This window comes from Puma concolor, chromosome E1, assembly GCF_028749965.1.
Source record: "Puma concolor isolate L17-30 chromosome E1, mPumCon1.1.hap2, whole genome shotgun sequence".
NCBI classification, from domain to species: Eukaryota; Metazoa; Chordata; class Mammalia; order Carnivora; family Felidae; genus Puma; species Puma concolor.
This window is the reverse complement of record NC_141680.1, coordinates 42,578,255-42,606,247: the sequence shown is the minus strand read 5'-3', so window position 1 is coordinate 42,606,247 and position 27,993 is coordinate 42,578,255. Positions and strand designations below refer to the sequence as shown.

Here is a 27,993-nt window from a genome sequence, read left to right as displayed (position 1 = left end):
GTGTAAATCTGGACGATCCGACCCTGTCTTGGCCGTGGGGGCAGTGGGCTGAGCCTCTGTCCTTTGAAGGGCTCGGGCGGGGGACGGGGGTGCCCTGCCAGCTGTTGGGGCTCAGGCAACTGAACTGGCTCTCCCGGTCTTCCCCCCCCAGAATCCCTCACGTTCGACATGGAGTTGACCTCGGAGTGCGCCACCTCCCCAATGTGAGGAGCGGCGGGCTGAGGCTGCAGACAGAGATGACGGAGGCACCTCCCTGTGTCCCACCACCCCTTAAACAGCCAACCCCCAGATCGTCTGAAACTCCTCTAACTCTGTGCTTCCAGATTTTGTTTGTTTTGTTGGGTTTTTTGTTTTGTTTTGGTTCTGTTTTTGTTTTTGTTTTTTTAAATCTCCTACTCCTGCTACCTTTGAGCGACCTGGGCACTTTTCACAATAGAGAAATGAATGAATGTGAGTGATACGCTTTGACCTAAATGCAAATAAGAAACGTGTTCTCTGAGACCGCCATCAGGGGATGCGGAAGGGGTGGCAAGAGGGGGAGAAAGGAAACGTTCTTGTCTTTTCTTGCTCCCCCGCCCTCCTTTCTCAGCAGCTTGCGTTGTTAGACAAGTGCCTCCCGGTGCCCGCACAGCCCTCCGCCTGCTCCTGCGAGCGGCCGCCACAGGCTGCCTGTAGCTGTGCTACTGCTGACATTGCACTTTTAACCTTGCTAACATCCAAATAGAAGATAGGACTTTCACAGCCCCGAGGTTTCTTTTTAAATTAAAAAAAAAAAAAAAAGTTTTTTTTCAAGGGCAAAAAAAAACACTGTATCGGCATAGCCTTTTCTGTATTTAAGAAAACTCAGTCAGTAGCCTTCTTGGTGCTTTAGGCATTCAGCTTTCTTCAGGCTGATAATTTATAGAAATCCGGAAATGGGCTTCAGATCCAGCTCTTTAAAAGACATCTGAAGCTGTGGCTTGGCCTTTGGTTTTGACATAGGAAGGTTGAAGGACAACCGAAACATTCTAGACTTTTTTTAATAAACAAAGTTTTTATTTTCCCCTTTAATGTGTCGGCCTGTTAGTAGGTAAGGCTGCGCAGAGGAGTGCTTACAACCTGTCCCCCGTCTGCCTGGACTTGTGCTCCTGTTCCAGAGCCCGGGTTGTTCCTGTGGGTGCCTTAAAGGGATGGGATGATCCTTCCTTCCTCCTTCTCCACCTGACCCCCCTTGTGTATGGCTCCTTCCAGTATCTGAAGGCCCCCTTGTCCTGTTTGCTTTAGGAATCCTGGAATAAGAAGGTGAGAGTTAGAGATCGAACATGACTCAGACTGTGGGGCCCCAGCCAAGGGTCTAGTTGAGCTCAGGGAATATGGTTTTTATCCTGGTTTCTTGGTGGTTTCCCGAGGCACCTTTAATCACTTCACGTGGTTAACCCAGGGGCAAAGGCTTAGTGATAAGCTCAAAGTCTGTCCCTCGTGTGAGGGTGTGCACCTCGGTCTCCCCCCAGTGCTGGTGACCATCTCCTCCCCATTGAGGCCCCGCGGATGAGGGAGAACAGCTCCCATTTACTGTGCATTTCGAAACACTTCATGGTCTCTGATATTTGGTCCACCCCCCCCCCCCCCCCGCCCCAATCCAGAGGCCCGACTAGCTTGGGTGGTCCCAGACCACCTTATCTCAGTCGGTCAGAGTTTCTGTGGAGCGCTATTTGTTTTACCCACACTCACCAGTTTCAGAATTAAGGGGATGAGGACCTTCTCTCCAAGACAAACAGGTTGCGCTCGGCCATCCCTGTCGTCCTGCCTAGAAACAGTTGGGAGGTAGTACAGAGCTCTCCCTTCTCCAGCAACACTCTTCAGTTTATAATAAGCTTAACTCAGAAATTGAGAGATTTAGATCAGAGGGACCTGGGGCAAGGATCCAGGCTCCCCTGGAGCAGATATTGTAACGTTCATGGCTTTGAGGTAGCATGTGTATCAGGTTTTAACTCTGATAGTAGCAAGAGTTCTGAGAGGGGCAGAGACTGGCCCCTCCCTAAAAGAACGGAGCCCTCCAGGACCTGCCCACTTTCTCTCCACTGTCTCCCCCTGCCCGTCCCCCGCCCAGCCAAGGGGTTCCCATAGATGGCTCAACCTGCCGGCGCAGTGGTTTGTATGCCACTGGCCCGGTCACTGCGTCAAATTCCAATGTATACTTCATAGTGTAAAAATTTATATTATTGTGGAGTTTTTGTTTTTGTTTTTGTTTTGTATATTGCTGTATCTACTTTAACTTCCAGAAATAAAAGTTATATAGGAACTGTCTGAGGGCGTGGCAGCGCTGCCTCTGGCTGCTGGCGAGTCCCCTTCCCCTGCCTGAGTTCTGGGGGGGCCTCACACCTAGGCCGAGCCTGCTCCCAGGCTGCTACCTTAGCCCACGCCCTGGGGCCCAGCTCTGGGGCACGGTGCCACCCCCATCTCAGGTCGGCCGGCAGCTTCCAGGTAAAGGGGTGACGGGAGGAGCCAGGTTTGTACTCTTCTGCACAAAGGTCTCCGCGGAGGCCTCCCTGCTCCCTCTTCCTTCCCCCCACTCTCTCCTCAGGCCTTTGCAAGCTGCACCAACCTGTCTGGGGTCAGATAAGCTACCAAAGGGGGCTTGGGGTGTAGATACTCCCACCCCACCCAGGGCCTCCCCTCCACAGTTGTTCCATTATCACTTTCTCTTCAGTTCTCTCAGTGGGGATGGACGTAAGCACTTAACTGGCTGCCTCCGACGGCGTGGCAGCCGGTGGTGATAATTCACAGACATCAACGCGCCCACTCGGCTGTCTCCCCACCCCCTCCCCTTGTGCCGAGTGCCATGGAGACCGCCGCTGGGTGAGATAGCAGCCAGCCGCCTCCCCCTGCAGAGATGGAAGGGGAGATTAGCGGCTGCTTTCCCTGCCTCCTCACCCCCGCCAGCCCCCTTGCTGGGCCCCTGCGCCTCCTTCGGGCAGGCTGCAAACCCCTCTTCCCTTGCTTTGAGCTCTGAAGAAACCTCACCAGCAGGTCCTGGCTCCCCAGCCCGCTCCCCCAAGGGCCTCAGTGACCTCCCCTGGACCGGCAGCGTGCCAGGGGGTCCAAATGGGGAGACCATCCTCCTGGCCCAACTTCCTTCCCTCCCGGTCGGTCACCGGTTGGCCGGTTGAAAAACGCTGGTGGCAACGGGATGGTGCCACCTGCTGGTGTTCGGGAAGAGGCCCGGGGAGAAGGGAACACGGTGAGGTTCTCTGCTGCCCCTGGCACTGGCCTGGCCCTGGGCCAAAGACTTCAGGATTGCTTATAGCAGCAGCTGATAAGGCGAGCCCCAAGCACGGTTTTTGCCTCCACCCCAGAATTCCTGCCCCACCTTTCCCCAGGCCTCAAACCCTAGTTTCGTCTCCTGAGAAGCACAGACGGCGTTCCAGGGGTGGTGGGCACCCTTGACACACAGAAAAGGGAGCAGAGTACAGGGTACGGCATCAGCCACGCGGGAGGGAAGAAAATAACTGGCTCCAGTGACCGCCCCCCACACTACCCAAGGCTGCCCAACTAAGAGCCACACCAGCAAATTTATGAAAAAAATACTTTACTCAAAAACACTGGTGGCCTATGTACAAAGTACACAAGAATCCCTCTTCTCGTCCCCACCTTCCTTCAGAGATGTTTAAACCTGAGACTCGACCTTCCGCCACCTGCTGCCCCAGAGGGAGGAGCTCGTGAGGTTGGGAGCAAGGCCTTCTCAGACCTCAACGTTCTGCAACTGTGTTCCAGGCAGAGGGGGAACGAGATCAGCTTTTACCCCTCACTCCAGGCTCCACAGGCAGGCAGCGTGCGGCTGGTGTGCGGCTGTCTCTTGCTGCAGCTTTTTCCAGGAGGGGAGGGGATCCACCCTGCAAAGTCCCTGGCCCCGTGTTTGCCCGCCATGGCCTAGACCAGTCCCTGCCCCTCTCCCACCTCTCCCGCAACCAAGGTTGCAGATAGTCGGGGAAAGAAGGTTGGGGCCGGGTGCATGGGAGGGGATAGCGGTTGAAAAGAGATAGCAGAACCGGGCAACAGCACCACAGATGGGACGCCCAAGTCCCCTGGCTGGACGCCAGGAGGCTAAGAAGCTACATACTCAGAGCAGCTCTGACAGACCCAGGCTCAAATGACCCATCTGCGCTGTGTGAGGGCCGTGGTCTAGATAAGCTCTCCATTCACAAAAAGTCTCGAGTCCATATTCATTATGTGAAGTATAAAATATTACACAAAATTGAACCCCAGCCTCCCGAGCGAAAGAATCAATAGACCAACACACGTGCGTGAGAACAGATGCACGTACGTAAAAGCGTATGCGCGCATTTGGGAGGCAAAGCTTCTAACTCAGGAGCAAAACTTAAGCTTAGAGGCAGTTACCTGTCTCCGTGCCCCTTCTTGACTAATTTCATTCAAACAGCTGCTAGGCAGTAAAGGCCCCGGCGGCGGAATAGGTTTGCCTGCATTGAGCAGAGGAAGCTGAGCCCCCTTCCACAACAGAGATGGGCCCGGCGGGCTGTTGGGATGCCTTGATCTGAAGAGAAAGGTGGTGGTGCCGCCGCAACCACGTACCCAGAGGGCAAAGGCAAGGCAGGCCCACCTCGTGCGCCCGTGCACACACACACCTGCACATGTGCTGCCAGCAGAGGCATCAGTATGCACAGCAATGTTAACATCACAATTCATATGAACCCCTCACACTGAGCGTTGTTCCCAAAGAGAAGTGGGGGATTCAAGCATTCACGAGAGTGAGCCTCGGGCAGAGGTGAAAAGACCAGCAGGCGGGGAGAGGCGGGGGTCCAGACCGTCCATCGGGCGGCGTAAGAGTTCCTCCACATGCCTGGCTACATCCATGGTCTCATCCAGGTCAAATTCTCCATCCTGGTCAAGGACGGGGTCAGGGCTGGTAGAGAGAGAGAGAGCGGGAGGTCGGAGGGAGCTGGCATGCGTCACAGGCCCTGGCCCGCTCCCCGCTCAGACCACAGCCTCATGGGAATAGGACCGGCTCTGGCTGGACACCACCACCATTTCCAAGTTGAAAACGTCAGTCACTGGCTCACCGGGAGACACTCAAGCACTAGTCTCAACTTTCGTTGGCTCATTGAGTGGGCTCAGAGAGTTCATCTCCCCTGTCCCTGTCCCTCTCCTCCTCTGCACAACGAGGCGGTTGGGTCAGGGAGTTCTGCCCACCACAACGCCATTCCATTCAGTCATGGGCTGTCTACAGTGGCCTTTTAACCATGTTGCCCCAATCCTTAGCCACCTGTAAGATGGGTATTTAGTCCACTTTACAGAGGGGAAAACTGAGGCTCGACCAGGGTAGGAAACTTGCTCAGGGCCCCCTGGCTGGCAAACAGAGTCAGGATTGGCACTGCAGTCTTTGTGACCCTCAAGCCTACGGCCATCATCCCACTGTAGCTGGTATCTCCCAGGTACCTAGACATCCAGCTGGGGCCACCCACAGCCCAGAAGAGAATTAATTCTCTACCTTGGGAACTCCAGAGAGAAGCAATTAATACCCTGTTAACACTCAACTCCTAAGAACAACCATCCCGTCTGTAGCCGTCCTTACAACAGCCTCACCTGAGCTAAATGCTTTACCTCAATCCTGACCCCAATCCCATGTGAAAGGTATTCTTGCCCCCATTTTAAAGATGAGGAAACAGAGCATCTGGGAGGCTCAATAATTTTCCCAAGGTCACACAGCTAGTCAGGCACCAGGAGTGAGGACCTTGCTATATACAGCTTATGCTCTATGCTTTTTACCAGCTGATCTCCCTCCCTGTACCGGGGCATATGCTGGTGCCTGGCCTGGGTGGTCTCAGACCTACAGGAGCTCTGGGTCCCTTTGTCCACCAGCCCCCCGGGGCCCAGCCTGAGCCCCAGAGAACACAGCCCCAGCCCCAGCCCCAGCTCCTCCCTGCGGAGCCCCAGAGAACACAACCTACTTCTGTGGGTACATGTTATAATGAGCCTGGGGGCACACGGCTGGGGAGGGGGCCTGGTCCATGTAGGTGGCGCTGGCCCCGGCAGAGTCTGCAGACGCATTCACAAACCTGCAGGAGGAACAGGAGAAGCCTCAGTGACCTCAGGGCAGCGGCTGACTTGGGGAGGGCTCAGGGGGCACGTTTACATCTCTTTGGGGTGTGGAAGCACAAAGCGCCCCCTGGGCCTGGGGGTCCGGCTGCGGGAGTGGAGTCCTGGGTCCTGGTCCCATTGAGACTAAGCTCAGTTCCTTCTCCAGGGCCGAGCCAGGTTTCAGAGGGCCAGGGGGTGCTGGGCCCCACCGGGCCCGTGAGCGGGAGGGGCAGCAGTGAACGGTGAGGGGAACCGGGGGGGAAGAGAGAGGAGGCAGCAGGAGACCAGGGCTGGACCCTGGACACTTACTCAGGGACCACTTGCTTGATCTGTGGCTTCACGTATCCGTCCACCGCTTTAGCTGCCGGGGTGGGGGGAGTGGCGGGGGGGGGGGGTGATGAGAACCAAAGTGTCTGGGCGCTCCCAGGAAGGGGAACCTACCCCATGAAGTCGGTCTCCCACCCGCACCACTGCGGGGCCTCAGCGGGGATTAGATTTCCCACAGACTCCCATAAACACCTGCTGGTGGACCCAGCCTGACAGCCACCCAGAACTCTGGCTTCAATCTCATCCCTTCTCCTGCTCCCTTTTCTGGTCCTTTGCTTTCTCTCTCCCCGTCCCACCCGTGTCGAGGAAACTGAATCAACACAAAGCAGCAAACCCAACAGTGGACTGGGGACAGGTTGAAGGAGAAAAACCTGTCCATTTTGCTTCCTACTCTCCCCTTACAGGTAGGTTTGAGGGTGGGGAGCCGTGAGAGCAGCTGATTAAGATGGGAGTTGTGCGCTATCTGTGGTATGATTATCCCCCCCCTTCCTTTGCCAGTGGGGCAGCCTCCTCCTTCAGGGGTGCAGACGTGAGAATCCACCCAGCTGGGGAGAAAGCCGGGTCAGAAGCTTTGTTTGCCCTCTTCAGTTGTGAGCCCCGATACCCTCTCCACGTGCTCGGCACCAAACCATGGGCCCAGCCCCCCTGGGGGAAATGGCCCCTGGCTTCTTGTGAGGAGTCACGGCTGCCTAAGCCCCCGAGAGCTCTGTCCACAGGCTGAGGAAGGGCTCGGGAGTATCAGGGCAGGACGCACCGAGCACAGGGGTGTAATACTTGGAGAAGACCTCATCCTTGGGTCGGTCGGGAAATACATAGATGAGATAGCTCAGGTCCCCCAGCCGGTCAGCCAGGGACCGGATGGAGAAGTCCCGCGTGGTGAACGGCTTCAGGTTCCAAAGGTTGCGGTCAGCTGTGAAAAGGACAAGCTCGTTCCCACCACTCACCGCCCTCAAGAGGAGGGTCAGGGTGATGGGGTTTGAGATCTGACTTGCAGGGACATTTGGGCCTTTACTAGCCTGCTCTGCGACCCTCCCCCTTGTCTTGTGCTCCTGGGCATAAGGCGGGTAAGTGACCGCAAGAACATTCTACCCGGCAAACCAAGCAAGTCGATACCAGCAAGACTAGGGCAGGACAGAGAAGGGAGAACTCAGAACTGCTGAAGAAGTCCCCTGGCAACTCCAGAGGCTATGGGGCCAGTGATCTTAGGTTCTCCGCAATGGAAAACAGTAGAAAGGGAATGTATTTCTGAGCAACACTCTTCTACTTTGAGGTCTGTTTTGATCTTTCCCCTGGGGAACCCTCCAAGGATGCAGGCCTGGTGGAGAATGGGGAGCAAGGAAATGGTCGTCAGGGCTCCTGGGCTGGAGTGTGGGCAAAGTAGGGCACTCACGAGAGTCAAACTTCCAGGCAATGGTGATGCCCCCGATTTCAGAGTCGCTAAAGCGCAATAAAAAGGTTCCATCGGGTTTGTTGATGAGCAGGTCATGGGCCTGTTGCTTATTCACAAAACCTAGGATGGCCCTAGAAATACGGAGCATACAGTGTCACTCCCGGGCCAGCAGCCCGTGTCCCCTGAGCCCATGCCCTCCCAACCCCCAGGCCCCTCCGCTTCTCACCCGTCATTCCAATGAGGCTTGTGATGCTTCTTCAGCACCTCCATGACCCCATCGAACCACTGCCAGAAGGTGTAGTTCCAGCCCGGCAAGTTCTCCTGAGAGCCCCCAGGATACCCCAAGTCAGGGTATGTGGCCCCGCTGTCACAGGTGGCCCAGGAAACAGTGCCCTCTTGTCCTCACAAATACCCTCTCCCAGTTCCTCATCCTACCTGCCCAGCACTCCAGCGGTCCATAAATGGACATGGCCCCCAACCCGTAGCTTAGGGACGAGAGGGGAAACTGCCTCTTGCCTTTCAGACGCAGGGGTGCGGGTAGGAGGTGCCTAGAATTGTCCAAGCTGGGCAAGACCTCCGAAGTCATTTCTGCCCAAAGGTTTAGATGGGGAAACTGAGGCACAGAGAAGGGAAAGGCCTGGCCACTTAGTTAACATATCTAGGACAGGGACTCAAGGATCCTGACTCCCAGCCCCCCAGCTCCTTCCATTATTCTGCTTTGGCTCTCAGAGCTGAGTGCGTTTTTCTTGCTGCCCCTGCCTCCATTCCTTGGGGTACTAGCCCTCGTCTCTCCCGGTTGTAGGAGAGGGCAGTTGGGGGTGAAGGATGGGGTGCTGGCCAAAGCCAGTAACCTGTCTGTGAGGTGGGGAAAGACTGGTCCCAGTCTGGTGGCGCGTCCCTCACCCTGTTGAACTGGGACCAGGACACGGACATGCCATTATAGTCTTCAAGGTGGCTGCTGCTGCTGTTGAACAGTTTCTGTGCCAGGAACACGAGGTTCTCCTTGGTCAGGCCCCGGTTGCTCTGCACTTCGGCCTTGAATTTCATGTTGAGCGCCTCACACAGCTGCGGCCACAGCACTTTGTCGGGCACAGCAAATGGCACCCTCCCCTGCGAGGGAGACAAGAAAAGGCAGACTGAAGGCGTAGGAAATACTTACACAAACACACTCAGATACACAGATACCACGAGATGCAAGAAGGGACTGAGACTGACTCGGAAAAGGCGACACAAACACGAGCAAAAGAAAGGCAGAAGGGCTAGACACGCAGTGATAGAGACCCAGACCAGGCGTCCGGGACAGATCAGGGACCCAAAACACAAGCCAAAGGAAGATCAGAGACCAGAGCCCAAAGGCTGAGTAAGCTCACAGACCCGGGAGATCCCAGTCCCAAGTCCCGGGAGTCCAGATGGAGCCGAGGACATGCCACGGGCAGTGCACTCACACCAGCTGCCCGTCACCTCAACTCAGCTCTGGTGTGGCCCTGGGGTTGGCAGGGGACCACCCAGCAGGGCCCAAGTGGTTGGGGCTGATGCAGGGAGACTCCTAGGGCCTGGAGGGGGCAGAAGTGGCGGTCCCACGAGTACTCACCGGCTCGGCGAAGGCGTTGTCCCACAGCACAGTGGCGGTAGCATTGTGGTCCTGGCTGCCATGAACGATGACAACCACGGGAAGGGACAGAGTCTATGGCAAAGGAGTGAACGTAGAAGGCACACGACCACCACCTTGCCCTCACGTAGGCAAGACTCCCAGCCCTCGCTCCTCACCCACAATCCCACCCACAGGCCCTCCCAACAAAACCAAAGCAAAAACAAACAAACAAAAAAACCCAGAACACATTTCTTCTTGGTCCATGGCCTAAGTTCTGTTGGCCGGTGCCAGCTTATAACCTAGCGAGCAGGCTTTCTGACAGCCTCACGGCTAAATGGTCCGTGACCGTGTGAGGATCCAGAGCTCTCTGGCTTTCCCCAAACCAGCCAGGTGCTTTTCTGGGTGACCCGAGGGGGTTGGCAGAAGCGGGGCCTCACCTTTACTTGGAACACAAGCTCATTGCTGCCGACACTGAACTGAGACTCAAACAGGACTGTGAACTTCTCCTCCGTCACAGACTCTGCGCCCCTCCGGTCAGCACGCTTAATTCTCTTTAGTGACTGCAGAGTGGGAGGTCAGAGGGGGACAAGGAGGAAGCGGCTGGTTATGAGGACTCAGCCCTGGGCAGACCCTCCCTCCAGGGCTCAGGCCCTGTCCTCACCATGTTCCTGAAGTGCGCACTCAGGGTGCCGGTGGCTTGGTGGTATTCCATCACACAGCAGTTGTTCAGGATCTCTCCACTGTAGTCGCTGTGAAGGACAGGGGAGCCCCATTGCCACATGGGCCCCAGGCCAGGAGCACGGCTCTGTGCGCTCCCTCAGCCAGATGTTCATGCCAGAAAGCCCTGCCAGCAGCCCCTGCCCCATCCCCTGAGAGTGTTCCTCGCCGTGTCTCGGGCTTACTTTCTCATTAACCTGAGGGTACAGCAAAGTCTCCAAAGTCTACCCAAAGTCTGGGTCTCTGTCATTAGGTTAAAAATTCCCTCAGCGTTGGAACTGACGTGGGGGTCTTCAGGGCCCTCTGGCAGCTTCTAGTGCACTTAAAATAAAAACCATGGGACACCTGGGTGACTCAGTCGGGTAAGCATCCAACTCTTGGTTTTGGCTCAGGTCATGATCTCACAGTTCATGAGATCGAGCCCAGAATCGGGCTCTGTGCTGACAGTGCAGAGCCTGCACGGGATTCTCTCTCTCTCTCTCTCTCTCTCTCTCTCTCTCTGCCCTTCCCCAACTCGTGCACTCTCTCTTTTTCAAAATAAACATTAAAAAAAAAAAAAAAAGAACAGAGGCGCCTCACTGGCTCAATTGGTTAAGCATCAGATGGGCTCAGGTCACGATCTCAGGGTTGGTGAGTTCAAGCCCTGCATCAGGTAAGCTCGAGCCCCGCTTTGGGTGAGCCCTGCTTCTCTCTCTCCCTCTCTCTGCCCTCTCTCTCTAAAAAACAAACAAACAAACAAAAAAAAAAAAACACAAAAAAAACCAACAACCATGACCATAGCCCACAAGGATCCCCATGGTCATGGTCAAACTCTGCCCAGCTCCTTGGCCTCAGTGGGTTCCTCTCCCCTCACTCAGGACCGAGCCATGCTGCCTGTCTGTTTGCTGAACATGCAAACTTGTTGCTACCTCGAGACTTGTGCACCTGCTCTTCCCGTTGCCCAGAAACACTTGACCTTCTGGTTTAGGTCTCAACTCAAACATCTCCTCGGAAAGGCCTTCCTTGACCACCCGAGTGGTGATGGCACATCTATCCAGACACTATGATATCACTCTGTTTTCATTATCTTTCGAGAATCTATCACGTTTTGACATCACCGTATTTCGAAAAGCATATAACTATCTCCCTCCCCAGCCAAACTGTAAGCTCTAAGAGAGTGAGAACCTCTTCGCTTTCTTTATCATCCCATTCCCAGAACCCACAATAGACATTCAACGCACGGGACCAGGTCTCCCACTTGACTCATTCACTCCCTCATTCATCCATTCGTCAGTTCATTCATTCCCTGAATCCTTTGTGGGGGGCCGGCCCTCATCCCTGGACTCCAGGTTCTCCAGCCGTGCCGACCTGCTCTATGCTCTCCTTCCAGACAAGGCCCATGTTCTCTGGGTCTGAAGGTATTCCCTCTCCTCTCTCCACACTCTCTCACTAGCCACCCTCACTGGTCCTGCGTCCAGAGACTATCATTCTGCCCCACAACTACCAATCTCACTTCCACAGAGCCCTACATCTCTCCTGTCCAACGCACTACATTTCTCATGACTGAGGCCTGCTCTGCTGGCTTGGGTGACCACAGAGCCAAACTCTGCACGGATTGCAGCTACGTCCCAGTGATCAGCCCAAGAACTTGAACAACCCAACAGGGCAACCCACGTTGACCTACTATATGTCAAAGCAGAACAAAGTATACAACAGGACAGACGGGATGAACTGGAGAGACACTGGTCCATGGCTGCAGTGAGGGAGGCTGTCCCCAATGTCCAGGACCCTAGCTGTAGAGTAGATCTGAGATCCCAGTCCGGAACCTGGGGAGGGGAAGGCAGGGAAGGGGTCACACGTACTTGCGGGTATTCTCATTCTTGAGCAGTGACTTGGCCTGCTGCTCACTGATGATGGTGGCCTTCACCTGGGGGGGGTTCATGTGCACGTTCAGCTTCCCGCCCACCAGCAGGCGCACCGTCGCTGCAAACTTGGTCTGGGTCTTCAGGACCTGAGGGGGCTGCTTCTCGATGATGAATGTGCTGCGGGGACACAAGTGACCACACCAGACATGATGCCGGCTCAGGGCACAGGGTCTGGTTCCCCTGTGGAGGGAGGCTGCCGGGGCTCAGCAGGCAAATGAAGGCACATGGCACCGCCCCTGTTCCCAGGGAGGCCACTGAGAGTCAGAGGAGATGGCTGGAGGGGAGGCAGTGAAACGACTCAGCAGCTGGCATGGGCTGCGGGGGACAAGGGCAGTCCACATGGTGTCCACAACAGAAACTGGGCAAGGTCAACACCAAGCAGCTGAAGCAACTGAGGACAGAGCGGGGACGGGGACCCGAGGCAAACAGAGACAAGGACTCAAGCAAGAGCCCACCCACCCCCACCCCCACCATCAGCAAAGCACCGCCTGCCTCCCCCATGCCAACCGCACGGGGGCTGGGTGTGGCCCGAGGCAGGAATTACCTGGTCACCAGGGCTGAGATGATGTCTGTGATGGTGGCATTGACCTCAGCTAGCATCTCCTCCACTGGGCCAGGGATGGGCAGCTGCTGGCAGAGGTGCTCAGCTCTGCGGATCTGCTGCCGGTTCTGCCAGATGATCTCGGCCAACTTCTCGCACCTGCACGGGAGCCCCAGGCCAACGGGAGGACAATGGCATCACGCCATCCCCCCGGCTCGAGGCTGGGAGGCTCCAGTCCGAGGAGAACGCCCCAAGACCCAGCTCCAGCCTCACCCAGGAAGGCTTTGCGCCTAAGCCGCCACTCCCGGCCACGGAGCGGAGCAGAGCAGAGCAGAGCGCCCGCCTTCCAGAAACACAGAGAAATACACAGAGGCAGCAAGCCTGAAGTGGGTCCAATCGGCCCGAGCGTCACTCTGCACACCCAGCCCTGCCCCACTCCCCAGCACGGTGACTCCCTTCCTGGGCAGGGGGCACAGACGGGGGCCCCAAAGTCCGCATCAGGAACCAGAACCCCTAGTGAACTAAGTCTTGCCGCAGGACAGAGGGAGCCGGCTGCTCATGGAAACGCAGGAGGCACCACGAGCAGCTGGTTGCACCACTCCCAGCCCCTGCCGCCACCTCCTGCCCCCTCCTGCCCCCCGCCACCCCCCACACACCATTACCAGGACTGCAGCACATCCAGGCTGCCCTCGGGGGGCCCTCCGTTCCCCGCCAGCTGCTGCCGCCGCTTCCACTGGATCAGTTCATCATCCAGAATGATGGTCTGCTGCTTCCGCAGCAGCTGCAAGGTCTTCTGGTGCTTCTCGGCCAGCTCCTGAAGGCAAGTGGGGAGAACACGCCCAACTGCAGGCCTCGGGAGGCAGGGCTGGGGGCCAGGGACCAGGCCCCAGGCCCAGGCCTTCCCCTCTTCCCAACCTGTTCTGCCCACATGCCCCCCACGGGAGAGAACGATCTGGCCTCCAGCTCTGCTCGGTCCTGCTCTCTTCCTGGCTCTAGCCCTCTCTCGGCTTCCCCGCGCCCCTTGGGATGTGCACCTCAAGGCTTGGGAGGAGAGGACGCGGATCCCACTCACCACACGGTACTGCTGCAGCGTCTGGGCCTCCCGCTGCAGCCAGGCCTCCAGGGACACCTGCTTCTGCTGGAGGGCCGTCTCCCGGCTCAGGCGCTCCTGCGGATTCAGCTGGGCCAGCTGGGCAAACTGAGCTAGAGGAGGGGACAGGACACCCATGACCATCATCTCCCAGCTTCCTGCAGGAAGCCCAGGGGAACGCACACACCTGTTCTGGAGGCCAGACCCTCAAGGGACACATCTGACCGATGGCAAGCTGGGCTTCCGGCAGCCAAGGGTGCCAGAGATGAGCAGGCTCTGGTCTCTGGCCTCTCGCCTTTGATCTCCCCTCCTGGGGGTGTGTAGGTGGAAACCTGAGGGTATAGCTGAGGAGGACCCTGCCCCACGGCCTCCCATCCCACCTCAGTCTACACAGCTGGCTGCCCAGACCTCCTCACGCCACACGGGGTCCAGCTTGGAGCCTCACTGCCTGGTTTGATGTGTGCCCTCACCGTTTACTGACTGGGTGAACTCGTGCATCACGCTTCTGTGCCTCAGTTTGCCCATGTGCAAAATGGGAGAATCCTGGCCCCTGCTTCGGTGGGTGGCTGAGGATTAAATATGTGGGAACACAGAACACGTTCAAGGAACTGCCCGGCACGCACACGCTGCAGGGATGAGAGTGTCCTTACTGGTCAGGGGGTCCCAGGGCAGGCTTAAAGGGTGACAGAGACCAGTAGCCGCTCAGCCCCACCCCACACATCAGAGCCCCCTCAGGGCAGCCCCTGCCTGCTGGCTTTGTCCCATCTCCAGCTTTGTCCCATCCCCGGGAGCACAGCAGTCTCTCCTAGGGAAGAAGGCATTTCTCTAGGTGCTGGGAGGTGCCTAACGTGTTTGTTTGTCCAGGTTGGGTCACCGTGAGCTCAGCTGACCAACTGGAAGGAGACAGAGGCGGGGGGGGGGGGGGGGGGGGGAGGGAGAGAGAGAGAGAGAGAGAGAAAGGGAGAGGGAGACAGATGAGGAGAGAGGGCAAGGAAGGGAGAGGGATAGAAGGGGAGAGGGGTAGAGGGGGAGAAAGGGAGAGAGGGGAGAGAGGGAGGGAGGGGGAGAGAGGGAGGGAGAGGGAGAGAGGGAGGGAGAGGGACAGGGAGAGAGAGAGGAGGAGAAAGGGCAAGGAAGGGAGAGGGACAGAAGGGGAGAGGGGTAGAGGGGGAGAAGGGGAGAGAGGGGAGAGAGGGGGAGAGGGAGGGAGAGGGAGGGAGAGGGACAGAAAGAGAAGGGGCGAAAGGGAAAAGGCGAGGGAGACGGGGAGACAGAATGTCCAGGGCCCACTGGCAACACGAAAGCAGCAAGATCCTCTCAGGACAGGGAAGGTTCTAGCACCCAAGGGTGCCAGAGAGGGAGGCAGATTCTCTCCACACCAGCTGCTGGGAAGCTCATCCATGGCAGGAAAGGGGAGTCGGTGAGGCCTCAGTACCCTCTTACAAAACATCTATTATGAAATTCTCAAGACCCAAGGAAGGCAGAAAGAATGATGCAAGGAACACCTGTCTTTCAGTAACCCGGCTTAAAGAAATCAAACATTTCTCGGGGTGCCTGGGTGGCTCAGTCGTTTAAACGTTTGACTTTGGCTCAGGTCTTGATCTCACGGTTTGTGAGTTCTAGCCCCACATCGGGCTGTCTGCTGTCAGCACAGAGCCCACTTTGGAAACTCTGCCCCCCTCTCTCTGCCCCATCCCCGCTTGCATGCACATGCATGCTCTCTCACAAATATAAACATTAAAAAAAAAAAGAAATCAAACATTTCCACGTTGAAAACTCCCTGTACATCCTTCCCTGCTTGCACATCCGTCCCTGCCTCCAAAGGTAACCACTATCCTAAATGCTGGGGTTATTACGCCTTGCCGATCACCTATTTGAATATCCCAGTGTCGGGGTGCCTGGCTGGCTCAGTCCATACAGCATGCAACTCTTGATCTCAGGGTTGTGAGTTCAAGCTCCATGTTGGGTGTGGGGTCTATCTAATTTTTTAAAAAAAGAATATTCCAGTGTCCTTACTTGGGCCTGAGTCAAGAGGAGGTGAGCATCACCACATCTTGGGCAAGTTCCTGGCAGGCCGCTGAGGGCCCTCTCACACTGACCTATGTCCTGCCTCATGGACACACAAGCTGGGACACACAGACTAAAGCAACTCTAACAGTCAGGAAAAGCCCAGAGTTAGAAGACAACTGGAAATACGGTTTGGAGTCCACTCTCGGGGACTGAGAGAGAAGAATACTGTCCAGGCCTGGAACACAGCAGAGCAGTCTGGAGCCACCTCGGAAATCCTGGCCCCACCCCCAGGGAGGTGGTGGTGAGCCCCACACCTGGGCCCAACCTCCCTATGCAGGTGACTCACTTAGGTCTCTCCTGGCACTTTGCAGAAGCTTCTGGGAGGGAGGCCAGCAGACATGAAGCAATTTCTGCTCCACTGGAGGGAGCTGAGCCTCCCCTTGCACAAACAGATGATAGCCTATGTTTCCCATAGGTGAACTTGATACATGAGACTGAACTGACATGGCATGATGGGTACAAACCCAAACCAGAATCAAACCCAAATCCATAAATAGGAAACAGAAAACCCAAGAATAGGGTTGGAAGTACTATCAACCAGTCAAAGGCTTTGGGTAGAACTAATAGCCTGAATTCTCCCGTTCCCTAATCTAGGAAGAGGGCCACCCTTTCTCTTGCATCAGTCTGAGATGGATTCAGATGGAAGAAAACATGCTAGAATCATCCCACCAACTTTTACTCAACATCTACTTTGATTTAGGCAATCTGTTGAGGAACCCAGAGTATTGAAAAAACTAACAGGGCAAGGAAAGGAGGAGAGCTTAAATAGTATTTAAATAGTTTTTAAATAGTTTTTCTTTGTGTATTTTGAAGCTTTGTTATTAGATGCATAGAAATTTATTATCTTTTTAATACCTTAATAATTATTAAGTGTCCTTCTTCATCTCTGATAATACTTTTTGTCTTGAAGTACACTTTGTGAGGTATTAATATGACTACCCTAGACTTCTTATTCTATTTTGGCACAGAATATCTTTATACGTGGGTTTTTTTTTTAATTTAAGGGGCACCTGGGTGGCTCAGTTGGTTAAGTGGCCAACTTCCGCTCAGGTCATGATCTCCCAGTCTGTGAGCTCGAACCCCATGTCAGGTTCTGTGCTGACAGCTCAGAGCCTGGAGCCTGCTTCAGATTCTGTCTCCCTCTCTCTCTGTCCCTGCCCTGCTTGTGTTCTGTCTCTCTGTCTCTCTCTCAAAAATAAATAAACATTTAAAACATTTTAATGTAGGAACACCTGGATGGGTCAGTGGGTAGAGTATGTGACTCTTGATCTTGGGGTTGTGAGTTCGAACCCCATGTTGGGTACAGAAAATACTTAAAAATTTAAAAAAAAATCTTAAAATAATTTTTTAATTAAAATTTAAAATGTAGATAGCATATAGTTGAGTCTTGCTTTCATGTGCTTTCTGACAATCTCTGCTTTTAAATGAGGTGTTTAGTCCACTAATATTAAATATAATATATTTTTTAAGTTTACTTATTTTGAGAGAGAGAAAGAGAAAGAGCACAGGTGCGCAGGGGAGGGACAGGAAGTAAAGGAGAGAGAGAATCCCAGGTTCCACACTATCAGCTTGGTGGGGCTTGAACTCAGGAACCTTGAGCGGAAACCAAGAGCCAGATGCTTAAGGATTGAGCCACCCAGACGCCCCTAAAATTGCTACTTTTAAATGAAACAACCTGTGAGACATACATTCTTTTGAAGCCCAAAAGATACGTTCACCAAGCTAGAGTATAAGCTGTGCCATAAAACAAGTCTCGTTAAATTTAAAAGAATTGACATCATACAGAGTATGTTCTCTGACAATCGTGGAATTCAATGATAAAAAGCAAATGAAATCAATGATATGACATCTAGAAAAGGAACCCCAAATACATACTTCTAAGAGACAATACACTTCTAAATAATGTGTGGGTAAAATAATTATTCAGAAAAGAAATTAGAAAATATTTCAAACTGGGCATCTGGCTGGCTCAGTTAGTGGAGCATGTGACTCTTGATCTTGAGGTTGTGAGTTTGAGCCCCACGTCGGGTGTAGACATTACTTAAAAATAAAATCTCTTAGAAAAATAGAGAAAATACTTCAAACTGAATAATTATGAATGTACAGAGTATCTAAAATCATGAGATGTAGCTAAAGCATTGCTTAGAGGGAAATTTAAAGCTCTAAATATACCTCTCAGAAAAGAAGAAAGGTCTAAAGTCAATGACCTAAGGTTTTAAATTAAGAAGGTACAGAAAGAGGAACAAAAGCAAAGGCCACTTGATACTTTCCTATTCTCGCTAGGTTGGGATGGAACAGCTCTGGGGTCAGTCTGGAATTGGGGGAAGATGGGCCTGTCTCAAGTCTTCTCAAATTATACCAGAAGTTAATTGGCTCTGAGTTAAATTTTGTTTCCCCACATGCTTATCATGACAGCCGTTGGCAAACTACAGCCCTAGGAGACAGGAGAATTTTCCACTGTAATCTCTTCCCTCCAGCTCCATCTCCTATCAGGGAGGCTCAAGAAAGGGCATTTCTGGAGTTCTGCCTGTCCCCAGCCTGGTTCAACAAGGAGACTCCCAACCTAAGTCCTCCCCTGAATGGGAAACACTTTGTCCATATTCATTCATTCACTGAGGTAGTCACTGAATACCGACAATTAGGGAGAGAATATTATTTAGTAAAGTGCAGGGATTTCATGACATATCTGTAATTGAGATCCAGTTCTGCAACTTATTATTATTATTTTTTTTTAGTTTATTTATTTAAGTAGAGTCTACAGCCAACATGGGGCTCAAACTCATAACCCTGAGATTAAGAGTTGCGTGCTCTTCCCACTAAGCCAGCCAGGCACCCCCAATTCTGCAACTTATAAGCAATCTGGGCCAAATTACTTGTTCTCTTGGAACCTCAGTTTTATCATCTGCAAAATAGGGATAATACAGCTACCTACTTCCTGGGGCTGTTGTAAAGGTAGGATTGAAAAATGCACGCAAAGGGCTTGGCCCGAAGCCTGGCCCATAGCACGGGCTCAGTCACAGGGGCCATTACTTCTCTAAAGCTTTGGGTAAGGTTTCTATGGAGACAGACACTGACACTGCCCCAACCCTGCAGGAGCTCACAAAGTGGTTGTCACTCCTGTCCTCACGACACACACCGCCCAGGCGGCCCTGGCCTCACCCTGGATCCTCAGGCTCTCCTGATACTGGATGATGAAGTACTCTTGAGTCTGCTGCAGCTTCTTCAGCTCATTCTCTGTGTCCTGTGTGACCAGTCGCAGCTCCTCAAACGTCTGGTTGATCTGGAGGTGTTTCTGGGACATGGCGTCCACCAGGATCCCAGCTGGAGAACTACCCTGGGGACATCAGGGGGAGAGTGTGGGCAGCAGTGAGCTGGGCGGTGAGGATGGCAGAAAACCTCAGGCCCTGGGGAGCGCTAATACTTCGGACTGCAAAGTTCAAATCTAGGGTAAGAGGTAAGGGTAATTTGAGTCGGAAGGATAGTCATTTGCCTGAATTGGTGTGGAGTTGGAAAGGAGGGAAGCAGGTGACCTGGCAGATTATGGCAACTTCATAAAGCACAGAGAAATTTCTAGTGTGGTCCTGGCCTCCACCAGACTTGCCCAAACAGGGTCCACCTAAACTCTCTTTGGAGAGACTAAAACTCAGAATGTCCCAGGAGCAGGAAACCTGGGGTTTTCCTACTAGTGATGATGACCCCTCATTCCACATTCACTCACTGATCCAATGCCATGGACCATGTGAGATGCTGGGGACACAGTGGGGAACAAAGCTGTGTGAACACACATCATCTGTGTCCTCACTCAAGACATTCTTGTAACTGAGGGGAGTTACAGGGAAGGTATCAATAACACTTTCTTGGATCTGGCCATGTGGGTGACCTAGTCTGATCTATTCCTTGAACATCTGGCTGAGAGGAGATGGTTTTCAGGGTCTTTCCAGTAAACTATTCACAGAATAAAATTCAAACTCCTTCCACAGCCTCCACTGCGCTAGCTGATAGCCTCTGCCTACTCCACTCCCAGTTCCACTGCTGCCCAAGCCCACCGGCTACTTTCTGTTCCTAAATACACAAACACGCTCCTGCTTCAGGGCCTTTGCACTTGTTGTTCCATTACTCTGGAACATGTTGGCACCAAAGCTTCCCAAGGGGGGCATTTCAACTGGCACCCTTTCAGAGTGACTTTCCCTGATGGGCCAATTTAAAATAACACCACTCTTGGGGGCGCCTGGGTGGCGCAGTCGGTTAAGCGGCCGACTTCAGCCAGGTCACGATCTCACGGTCCGTGAGTTCGAGCCCCGCGTCAGGCTCTGGGCTGATGGCTCGGAGCCTGGAGTCTGTTTCCGATTCTGTGTCTCCCTCTTTCTCTGCCCCTCCCCCGTTCATGCTCTGTCTCTCTCTGTCCCAAAAATAAATTAAAAAACGTTGAAAAAAAATTTTTAAAAAAATAAAATAACACCACTCTTATCTGAAAGTGTCTTGATTTTATATGTGTTTCTTTCTTTCGTGTCTGCCCCCATGCACTAGGATGTAAGCTCCCCTGGTGCTAGGACCTTGTCTATTTTGTGTACCACAAAATCCCCAAGGGGTAGGTGGAACCAAAATCAAAGGTTCTCAAGAACAGCCTGATGGTTGGGAGAAGGAATCATTTCCCCCCTGCCCATGACAACACCTGTACATAGACAGGTAGTTCTTAATTGGAGCTAAATTCATTCATATGTTTACAGATAGCTCTGTGGTGGCAATAAGTCAATAAGGGACACAATAGTTTTCCCAAAAGACTCTGTGACCTGCCTTCTGCCTCTTCTCTGGCTTCACTCACTGGGGTTCCCCAGGTGGCCCCCTTCTCCCCAGGATGATGGGGCGGGGTGGGGGGGGGTTCCTGCAATCCTTCAAATGTGTTAAGATGGTTCCTGCCTTCCTGCCCACACATATACTTTGTTACTTTTGCTCCTGTCTCTTTCTTCTTTCCCTTCCCTCCCCCACCCCCATAGCTTAGATGTCCCTGTCCTCAGGACATCCCCCTGCCAGGCTGCCCCAGTCAGAGTTAGGTACTTTTTCCATATGTGCCTCCTTAGTACCCAGCTTACCCCTAGAGAATCTATCATTTCTTGAATTCCTTTTAGGTGGGAACTGGGCCTTCATCTGTTTCTCTAGTCCTAGCCAGGACCTCCATAAATGTTTCCTGGATGAACTGGAAAATTCCTGAAATCAGTGTCCGCCACAACAAATAAATAAGCTCCAGGCACTATTCTCTGGTCTTTACCGAGTGATGTCATTTTGTGAAAGTCATCTGGCTTTACTGCAGATAATAAAATGTTTGCCCTGTTGTCCGAGCAGGTGTTCAATGCCTTCATGATTGCAGAGTTTGGGGGGTGAGGCCCTTTCTGCCTCTCTGGGCCTCGCCTCTCTGAGCTTGCCAATGTTAGCTCTTCTGACACAGAACTCAGTCCCATGTCTCCTCCCAGGCACCACCGGAGAACATTTCTAATTTTGACCCCAGCACCATTTTTTTTTTTAATGTTTACTTGCTTTTTGAGAGAGAGAGAGAGACCAGGGGAGGGGCACTGAGAGAGAGGGAGAGAGAAAATCCCAAGCAGGCACTGCACTGTCAGCACGGAGCCCAACACCAGGCTCGATCTCACAAACCTGTGAGATCATGGCCTGTGCTGAAATCAAGAGTTGGACAGTTAACAAACTGAGCCACCCAGGAGCACCACCCCCAGCACCATTTATTAAATGACAAATCTTGGGGCACCTGGGTGGCTCAGTCAGTTGAACATCTGACTTTGGCTCAGGTCATGATTTCATGGTTCTTGCGTTCAAGCAAGATCGGGTTCTCTGCTGTCAGTGCAGAGCCTGCTTCAGATCCTCTGTCCCCCACTCTCTCTCTGCCCCTTCCCTGCTCATGCTCTCTCTTTCTCAAAAATAAACATTAAAAAAATGATAAGTCTTTTCCCTTGTGGTTTGTGATGCCATCTATAACGTGGGTTGAATTTCCAGAGGTGTGTGTGTGTGTGTAGGGCTTCCTCTTCTGTTTCACTGGTCTGTCTATCCCTGGCCCACACAGTATCTCATTTAATCCTGACACTAACTCTACAAGGTAGATACTATTACTAACCCCATTTATAATTGAAAAAACAGAGGCTCAAGTCACACTGCTAGTAAGTGGCCAACCTGGGGCATGAAGCCAGGGACTGTACCTACATGCACTGCTGCTTCTCACACTTGTCCATGTCCCTTATTTCCCTGGTGCTGTCTTGCCAGCGTTTATAAAACATAGTCATGTTGCAGCACCTGGGTGGCTCAGTTGGTTAAGTGTCTGACTTCGGCTCAGGTTGTGATCTCATCGGCCGTGAGTTTGGGCCCCATGTCGGGCTCTGTGTTGACAGCTCAAAGCCTGGAGCCTGCTTTGCATTCTGGGTCTCCATCTCTGCCCCTCCCCTGTTCTCTCTCTCTCTCTCTCTCTCTCAAAAATAAACATTAAAAAAAAAAAAAAAACCCACACAGTTGTGTCTAGAGAAAAAGGCGTGTGGAAGGACTTCCCAGCTCCTCTCCCCACACCCATGGGACACTCACATTGTTGGCTTCTCGGACCAGCCTCTGTTCGTTGTACAGAATATGCCGGATGCAGCGGACCAGCTCCATGGGGCAGCGGTCATACGTGTTCTGAAAGAACCCAATGGCAGTTACCACTGGCTACCCGCCACTCCCACTATGCCATCACAGTGCCACGTGCTCCCCATCACCTTCCTCTCCTCCAGCCTCTGCCTTGGCTTTCCCTGAGAAACCTCAGGAGCCGTCAACAGACATCTTTATCTCTCCTTGACTCGATTTCCCCTCCCAGATCTTCACATTTGGTTTAGAAACCCACAGTTTACAAAGCACTTCCAATCTGCCATCTCCTTTGACTATATAGACAGTATGACACACACAGAAACTATTATCCGCATTTTGCAGATGAGAAAACTGATGCTCAGAGAGGTTAAGTACTTGCCCAGAGGCAAACGGGTTTGCAGAGGACTCAAGACTTGCGGCATCCAATGCCAAGGTCAATGTACTTTCTACCATACCCCTGGCCCTGGGTTCCTATTTTGCTTTCCTCTTCCAGCTTTCTCCTGTTTCCTCCCTCTTCTGGGATGGACTTTTTATTTCCCTGGCACCCTGCTGCTTGCATTTAAGAAGAGCTCTCTAAGAAATACAAGTTAACTTCCAATAAATGCTTGACTGTGATTACTTTATCACCTACACCTTTTTCCTGCTTCCACAGAAACTTTCTCTCTCCTCTATACTCCTCCCCCTTCCTCCCCTAGACCCCCAGTGAAGGAGAAGTTACCTCTTACATCTAAATCCTTCATTAAAGCTTCCTTTATCCAGCTCTTGCCTCCAGGGCAACTCTGTTCCTCTCCTACCCAACTACAGACTTTAGCGGCCCTCCCACCTTTAAAAGAGTCCTAGGAGGGGGCGCCTGGGTGGCTCAGTCGGTTCAGCTTAAGCGTCCTACTTCAGCTCAGGTCATGATCTCACAGTTCATGGGTTTGAGCCCTGCATGGGGCTCTGTGCTGACAGCTCAGAGCCTGGAGCCTGCTCCAGATTCTGTGTCTCCCTCTCTCTCTGCCCCTCCCCCGCTCACTCATTCCCTCATTTCTAGGAGCTGTCAGTCTTCTTTTCGCCAGCAAAGGAACTTGGACTCAGTCCACCTCCATCCCTTTTGCTCGATCTGTTTAGAATGCCCATCTTCCTCTTCTTGGGGACAAACACACCCTACCCCTTGCTTTGTCGTATGGTAAGGGAATCTGACAGGTCTGATTTAGAAAGAGGAGGTGGGGGAAATTGAAGAGCAGAAAAGTTGCCGATTAGCTCAGGGTCACATGGTGAGTCAGTGACCAGGCCAGGAAAAAACCCAGGGGTTCTGAGGCTGGAAAGAGAAGGCAGACACTGCTTCCCTGCTGAGGACCCAGCCTTCACACCCACCTGGAGCTGCGTGGCATAGTGCCCCAGTTTGATCTTCAGTAAGAACCCATCTTCCCCCACTTGGTGCTCCGCCTTCTTCTGCAGCTCCTGCACCAGGCCCTCCAGGAGCTGGGTGGCCTGGGCTCGGTCCTGGGGATTGTCCAGGTCGATGGCATCCCTTGGGGCAGAGGAGAGAAGCCTACTGTTGTGCTTCCTTGGGCAGGGAGGTCAGGCACCAAGAGGTACTGGGAAATCCCAGGCTCCAGGCTAAGGGCACTCCAGAACCCACAAGCCTTGTTCCCAGCAACTCCATAAGCATCAGAGTCCAGAATCACCCCCTCTCCCCTCCCAGGGTCCCATTTCCCTGTTCCCCTTTCCCAGGGACACCACCCCTTCTGCACGGAGGGACAGACGGGACTAGAATCACTCGAAACCACAAAGAGGAGAGCTAAAGGTCAAGGGGCCTGGGTGGGTGGTAGGGACCCGCAGAGCATGGCGCAGGGGAGGAGCACCTACCACGGCTGGCTCTCGATCCAATGCGCTAAGTAGTGCCGAACCTCGATGGGGAAGTGCTGCCCGTACAGCACCTGCATCTGGCGCAGCGCATCTCCCTGCAGCTGCTGGGCTTGGATCCAGCCCGCCATGTCCGTTCACCTAGGGCGAACGGAGGGCTGCAGAGGCGTCTCCACGCCAGAGGCAAGGGCTGGGCCTGTCTCTGGCCCTGCCATGCCCACCCGTCCCTGGACCGCGGTCAGGCCAGGCCCCTCCCCTCCCACAGACAAGCTTTCCTGTGCGGGAAGAAAGACGGTGAGGAGGGGAAGGCCGGTCTGCCCTCCAACAAGGAACCCGCGGAGGCTTGGGGAGGGGCTCTCGAAAGTCAGGTGCCCTCCCCCTCTTCCTCTCCCCTCGCCCCACCGGGGCTTCCCCAGAGGGGGACAGCTAGAAAACTGAAAGAGAAACTTGACGCGGAGGCCCACGGGCCCTCTGGGTAGGGCTGCAAGAACCCCCCACCCTGCCTCGAACCCCGAGTCCCCATTTCTGGCGGGAGGGGTGTGTATTATTCCAGACCAAAGTTAGGGCAACGGCACCGACGGCTCCCACTGAACGGCTCGGTCCCCGCGGGCACGTGGCTGGGGTGGTTAAGAAGGGAGAGCTGCGGTGACAGACGCCGCCTTGACCGCCCCCCCCAAACCCCAAGCCGTGCCTCACGGTCTCCCACTCTCCAGCGCGACAGCGCCCCCTGCCCTCTGCGGGCGGGAACGGCGCCCACCCTCGGCCCCCTCCCTCGGTCCGCGGCCAGCGTCCCGCGTCCGCGCCCGCGCCGGCGCCCGCGCCCAGGCTCCCTCTCGGTCCGGGACAGCGGTTCCCGCGCCCCGGCCGGCCGTCGGGTTCCAGCTCCGGGGTCGCGGGGGGGCCGGGGCGGGAGTCGAGCGTCCCATCTCCGCGTGCGCCGCTCGGGACGCACTGCCGGGCCACCCACCTGGTGGCGCCGAGCCGTCCGGCGGCGGGGCCGGCTGTCAGCCCCGTGGCTCTCGCTCGCGGCCCGGGCTCCCGGCGGCGGCGGCGGCGGCGGCGGCGGCGGCTGTTACTACAGGAAGGAGCAGAGAGCAGCGATTTCCTCCTCGAAGGTCAGCTGCCTCCGATAGACCAAACACAGCGCGCGAGCTCTCGCCAACACCCCTCCCAGCCTCTGTCGCTCCCTCCCTGCCTCCGCCCTCAGTCGCTGGCTCCCCCGCGAGTGCGCAGCGGCGGCCGCGGCCGGGCCCCTGGAGGCGAGGCTGGGCGGCGCCGCGCCTGGGGGCTGCCCCGACGGCGGGGTCCCCCGGGAGTCCCAGGCAGCCCTAGCCGGCGGCCCCGGACCGGCGGGCAGCAGGCTCTGGAGTGGCCGGGGATGGGGGTGGGAGTGCCGGGAAACCCCGGGCTCTGGAAATCCCAAACCAGGGCCTCAGTTTTCTCACCTGTAAAAAGGGAGGAGGGAAGGGGTGGACTAGCTGGAGATGCCTTCTGGCTCTGCCTTTGTCATCTTTTGAGACTCTAGATTAAAAAAGTAAATGTAAATGTGGGTGTGCGTGTGTATGTGTGTTTACGTGGGTTGGGGACACAGCTTTTTGTGACCTCAGCGGCAAAGCCGTAGGGAGGGGAAAGACTGGGGATTCCAGAGAAGGCGGCTCACCACCAGGGCCCTGCCCTCCCCTCCTTCCATTACTCCCACCACCCTGCACTCGCCCCTGCAGTGGAAACAGGAAAGAACCTTGGCAGTCATATGTTTCGAACCCCTCCCCCAAATTTGGCAGATAAGAAATGGAAGTCGGGAGAGGGGAAGGGGCTTGCCCAGGGTCACAGAGTGGGCATATGGCCTAGTTGGCAGACTGTGATCCATAAATGATCCTGCCCCTCTGCTCACCCCTCCCAGTCACATCTGAGGTTGGTCCTACCTTCAGAAAGGTTTGGGAAGTCCGGGAGGGCTGTTTTGAATCCTCACAATCTCACAACTGCCTGTAGGCCTTGCCAGAGCAGGGAACAGCCTCCCTGAGCCTTGCATGGGTCACAGCCCCCTCCCTGAGAGCCCCTGCAGAGTTGGGCAAGGCTGGGCTGGAAGCCTTCCATCACCTTTGCCCAGCTTTCCTCTCCTCTGGGCCTCCCCTCGGCCTGGCAGCCGGCACTGGCAGCACCAAGGGAGGGCCCAGCTGGGCCAAGACCATGTGTCCTGGAGGGAATCATTCTCATCTATCTCCCTCCCTCCCTACGCCTTCTTGGATCTGCCCTTTTCTCTCCATTCCCTCCCTCCTCCCCCCCACCCCACCTTCTTGCCCCTCAGTAAACCTCCCCCCCCTCCACTTTCATTCTTTGTACTTCAGGGAAAAGGCCAAGTTTCAAGCTGCAGAAGCTGGGGTGTCTGGGTCTCACACACACGTTTCCATGTGTGGCTGCAGCCTCTTAGTCTCATGGAGGAGGAAGCACATGGCTTCTGCCTGCTTCTTGCCTCCCTCCGGACCGATTCATTTGGCAGAGGAGGGCCAGACACACAGAGCTAGGAGACCACCTGGAATGAGAGTCAAGTGTCAGAGCTGGGAAGACCTGTAAAGATGATTTTACAAATGGGGAAACAGAGGCTGGAGAAAGGAAGAGACTTGGTCAGTGTCACACAACCTGTTAGCGGCAGATCCAAACCTACTGCTACATGGAGGGTGGGCCCACCTTGGCCTCTGTGCCCTCCAGCCTCTGGCTTCCAGAAGATGGGTAAGCCAGTTGTTGGGAGGAGATTCCTTGGGTTCCAAGTCCTCTGAGCCACATCTGGAGGACAGAGGACCACCCTTGCCATGTACCCACTTCTAGGCATCTGGAGAAGGTGCTATTGGGGTGCCAAATCCAGAGTGGGAGCTCTGCCTGCCCACTTCCAGGCAGCTGCCTGTCCAGCCAGCTCCCCAGGGCCTGCAGGGGCCTGCTGCTCCAGCTGGCAGCTGCCCCCACCAAACATCTGGCTAGATTGGGCTGGGCTGGACTGGAAGGAGGGTGGTCCTGGGTCATAAAAAACCAGGACTGAGGTGCCAGTGAGCAAAACTGGAAGGGTTGGCCTAAGTGGAGATGCCCTAGCACCTTCTGTGAGCTCACATGCTGTGCCCCCACCTTGTGTCCAGTGGCTGCAGCTGTCCCCCCTCTCCCCCCTCCCCACCCCACTGACTCTGACTCTCTCCCCATTTGGCCTCTGCCTTTGAGGCCCTGAATCCCAATGTCCTTCACTGCATGTTGCCTCCTCTTGCTTTTTGATTCTCCTCCTTTTGATTCTTTCTCTCTAGGTGTCTGTTCTGTCTCTGGTTCTTTGATTCTGTCTGGGTTTCTCTCCATTTCCTTGTGCCTCTGTCCTCCCTTTGCAACGCAGTGGGGGAGGAGGAGGAGCTTTGGAGCTTTCCCAGGATGGGCAAAGGCCACCCAAGGGAGTGAAGGAGGGAAGGGTGTCAAAGTTGGGTTGGGGGCAGAGGTGATTGTGGTCGTGGCTCCGGATAACACAACTACCCGGAAATGTCAAATTTGGGGTTTCTTTTTGCTTTCAATCCTCTGCTTTGGTCTCTGCTATTTCCCACCACAAAGCACCCTAGTGGTTTGAGGGGCCCAGACTATAGAGGAGAAAACTGAGGCCTCCGGGATGGGGTTCAGGAAGATCAGAAACTTTCTAAGGTCTGGACTGAGTTGGGATCCCAGGCCTCTGCTAATTGCCTCTCATTCCCAATTCCAAGACATAGCATTACATGGGCAGTGAGGAAGGATTTTTAAAAATCATACGGAATACATTCCCTAAAGGAAGACTGACCATAAAATATTATTAGGAATGATGAT

At 54.4% G+C, this 27,993-nt stretch overlaps 2 protein-coding genes across 10 annotated transcripts in view; one reads left to right on the top strand and one right to left on the bottom strand.

Annotated features, from left to right (window-relative positions):
- The window catches only part of STAT3 (signal transducer and activator of transcription 3), a 69,791-nt gene extending 67,505 nt beyond the window's left edge, over positions 1-2,286 (top strand). For all 5 annotated transcript variants that reach the window (XM_086687352.1, XM_086687350.1, XM_086687351.1 and 2 more), the window contains exon 24: positions 152-2,286. Coding sequence is in view for 3 of the 5 variants with exons in the window: in XM_086687350.1 (XP_086543476.1) it covers positions 152-207 (56 nt within the window). In the remaining 2 variants the exon portion in view is untranslated. The remainder of the gene's footprint in view (positions 1-151) is intronic.
- LOC112853998 (signal transducer and activator of transcription 5A) lies at positions 373-26,173 on the bottom strand. Of its 5 annotated transcripts, XM_086687344.1 has the most exons (23): positions 26,094-26,171; positions 25,617-25,692; positions 25,139-25,246; positions 24,175-24,312; positions 23,680-23,836; positions 22,285-22,374; positions 18,865-19,039; positions 13,618-13,748; positions 13,208-13,359; positions 12,549-12,704; positions 11,942-12,121; positions 10,045-10,132; positions 9,821-9,943; positions 9,384-9,476; positions 8,696-8,902; positions 8,019-8,113; positions 7,793-7,923; positions 7,157-7,312; positions 6,385-6,436; positions 5,946-6,053; positions 4,803-4,900; positions 1,711-1,786; positions 373-1,268 (listed from the first exon to the last, which is right to left on the bottom strand). In XM_086687344.1, the coding sequence occupies exons 4-22, from the start codon at positions 24,300-24,302 to the stop codon at positions 1,722-1,724; spliced, it is 2,385 nt and encodes a 794-aa protein (XP_086543470.1). In that variant the 5' UTR covers positions 24,303-24,312; positions 25,139-25,246; positions 25,617-25,692; positions 26,094-26,171; the 3' UTR covers positions 373-1,268; positions 1,711-1,721. The 5 variants fall into 5 exon arrangements, 4 of the variants coding, with proteins under 4 accessions (XP_086543470.1, XP_086543471.1, XP_086543472.1 ...); XR_015244173.1 differs by lacking the exons at positions 5,946-6,053; positions 6,385-6,436 and having other exon boundaries at positions 26,094-26,173; XM_086687345.1 differs by lacking the exons at positions 4,803-4,900; positions 5,946-6,053; positions 6,385-6,436 and having other exon boundaries at positions 26,094-26,173.
- Positions 26,174-27,993: the final 1,820 nt, after the last annotated feature.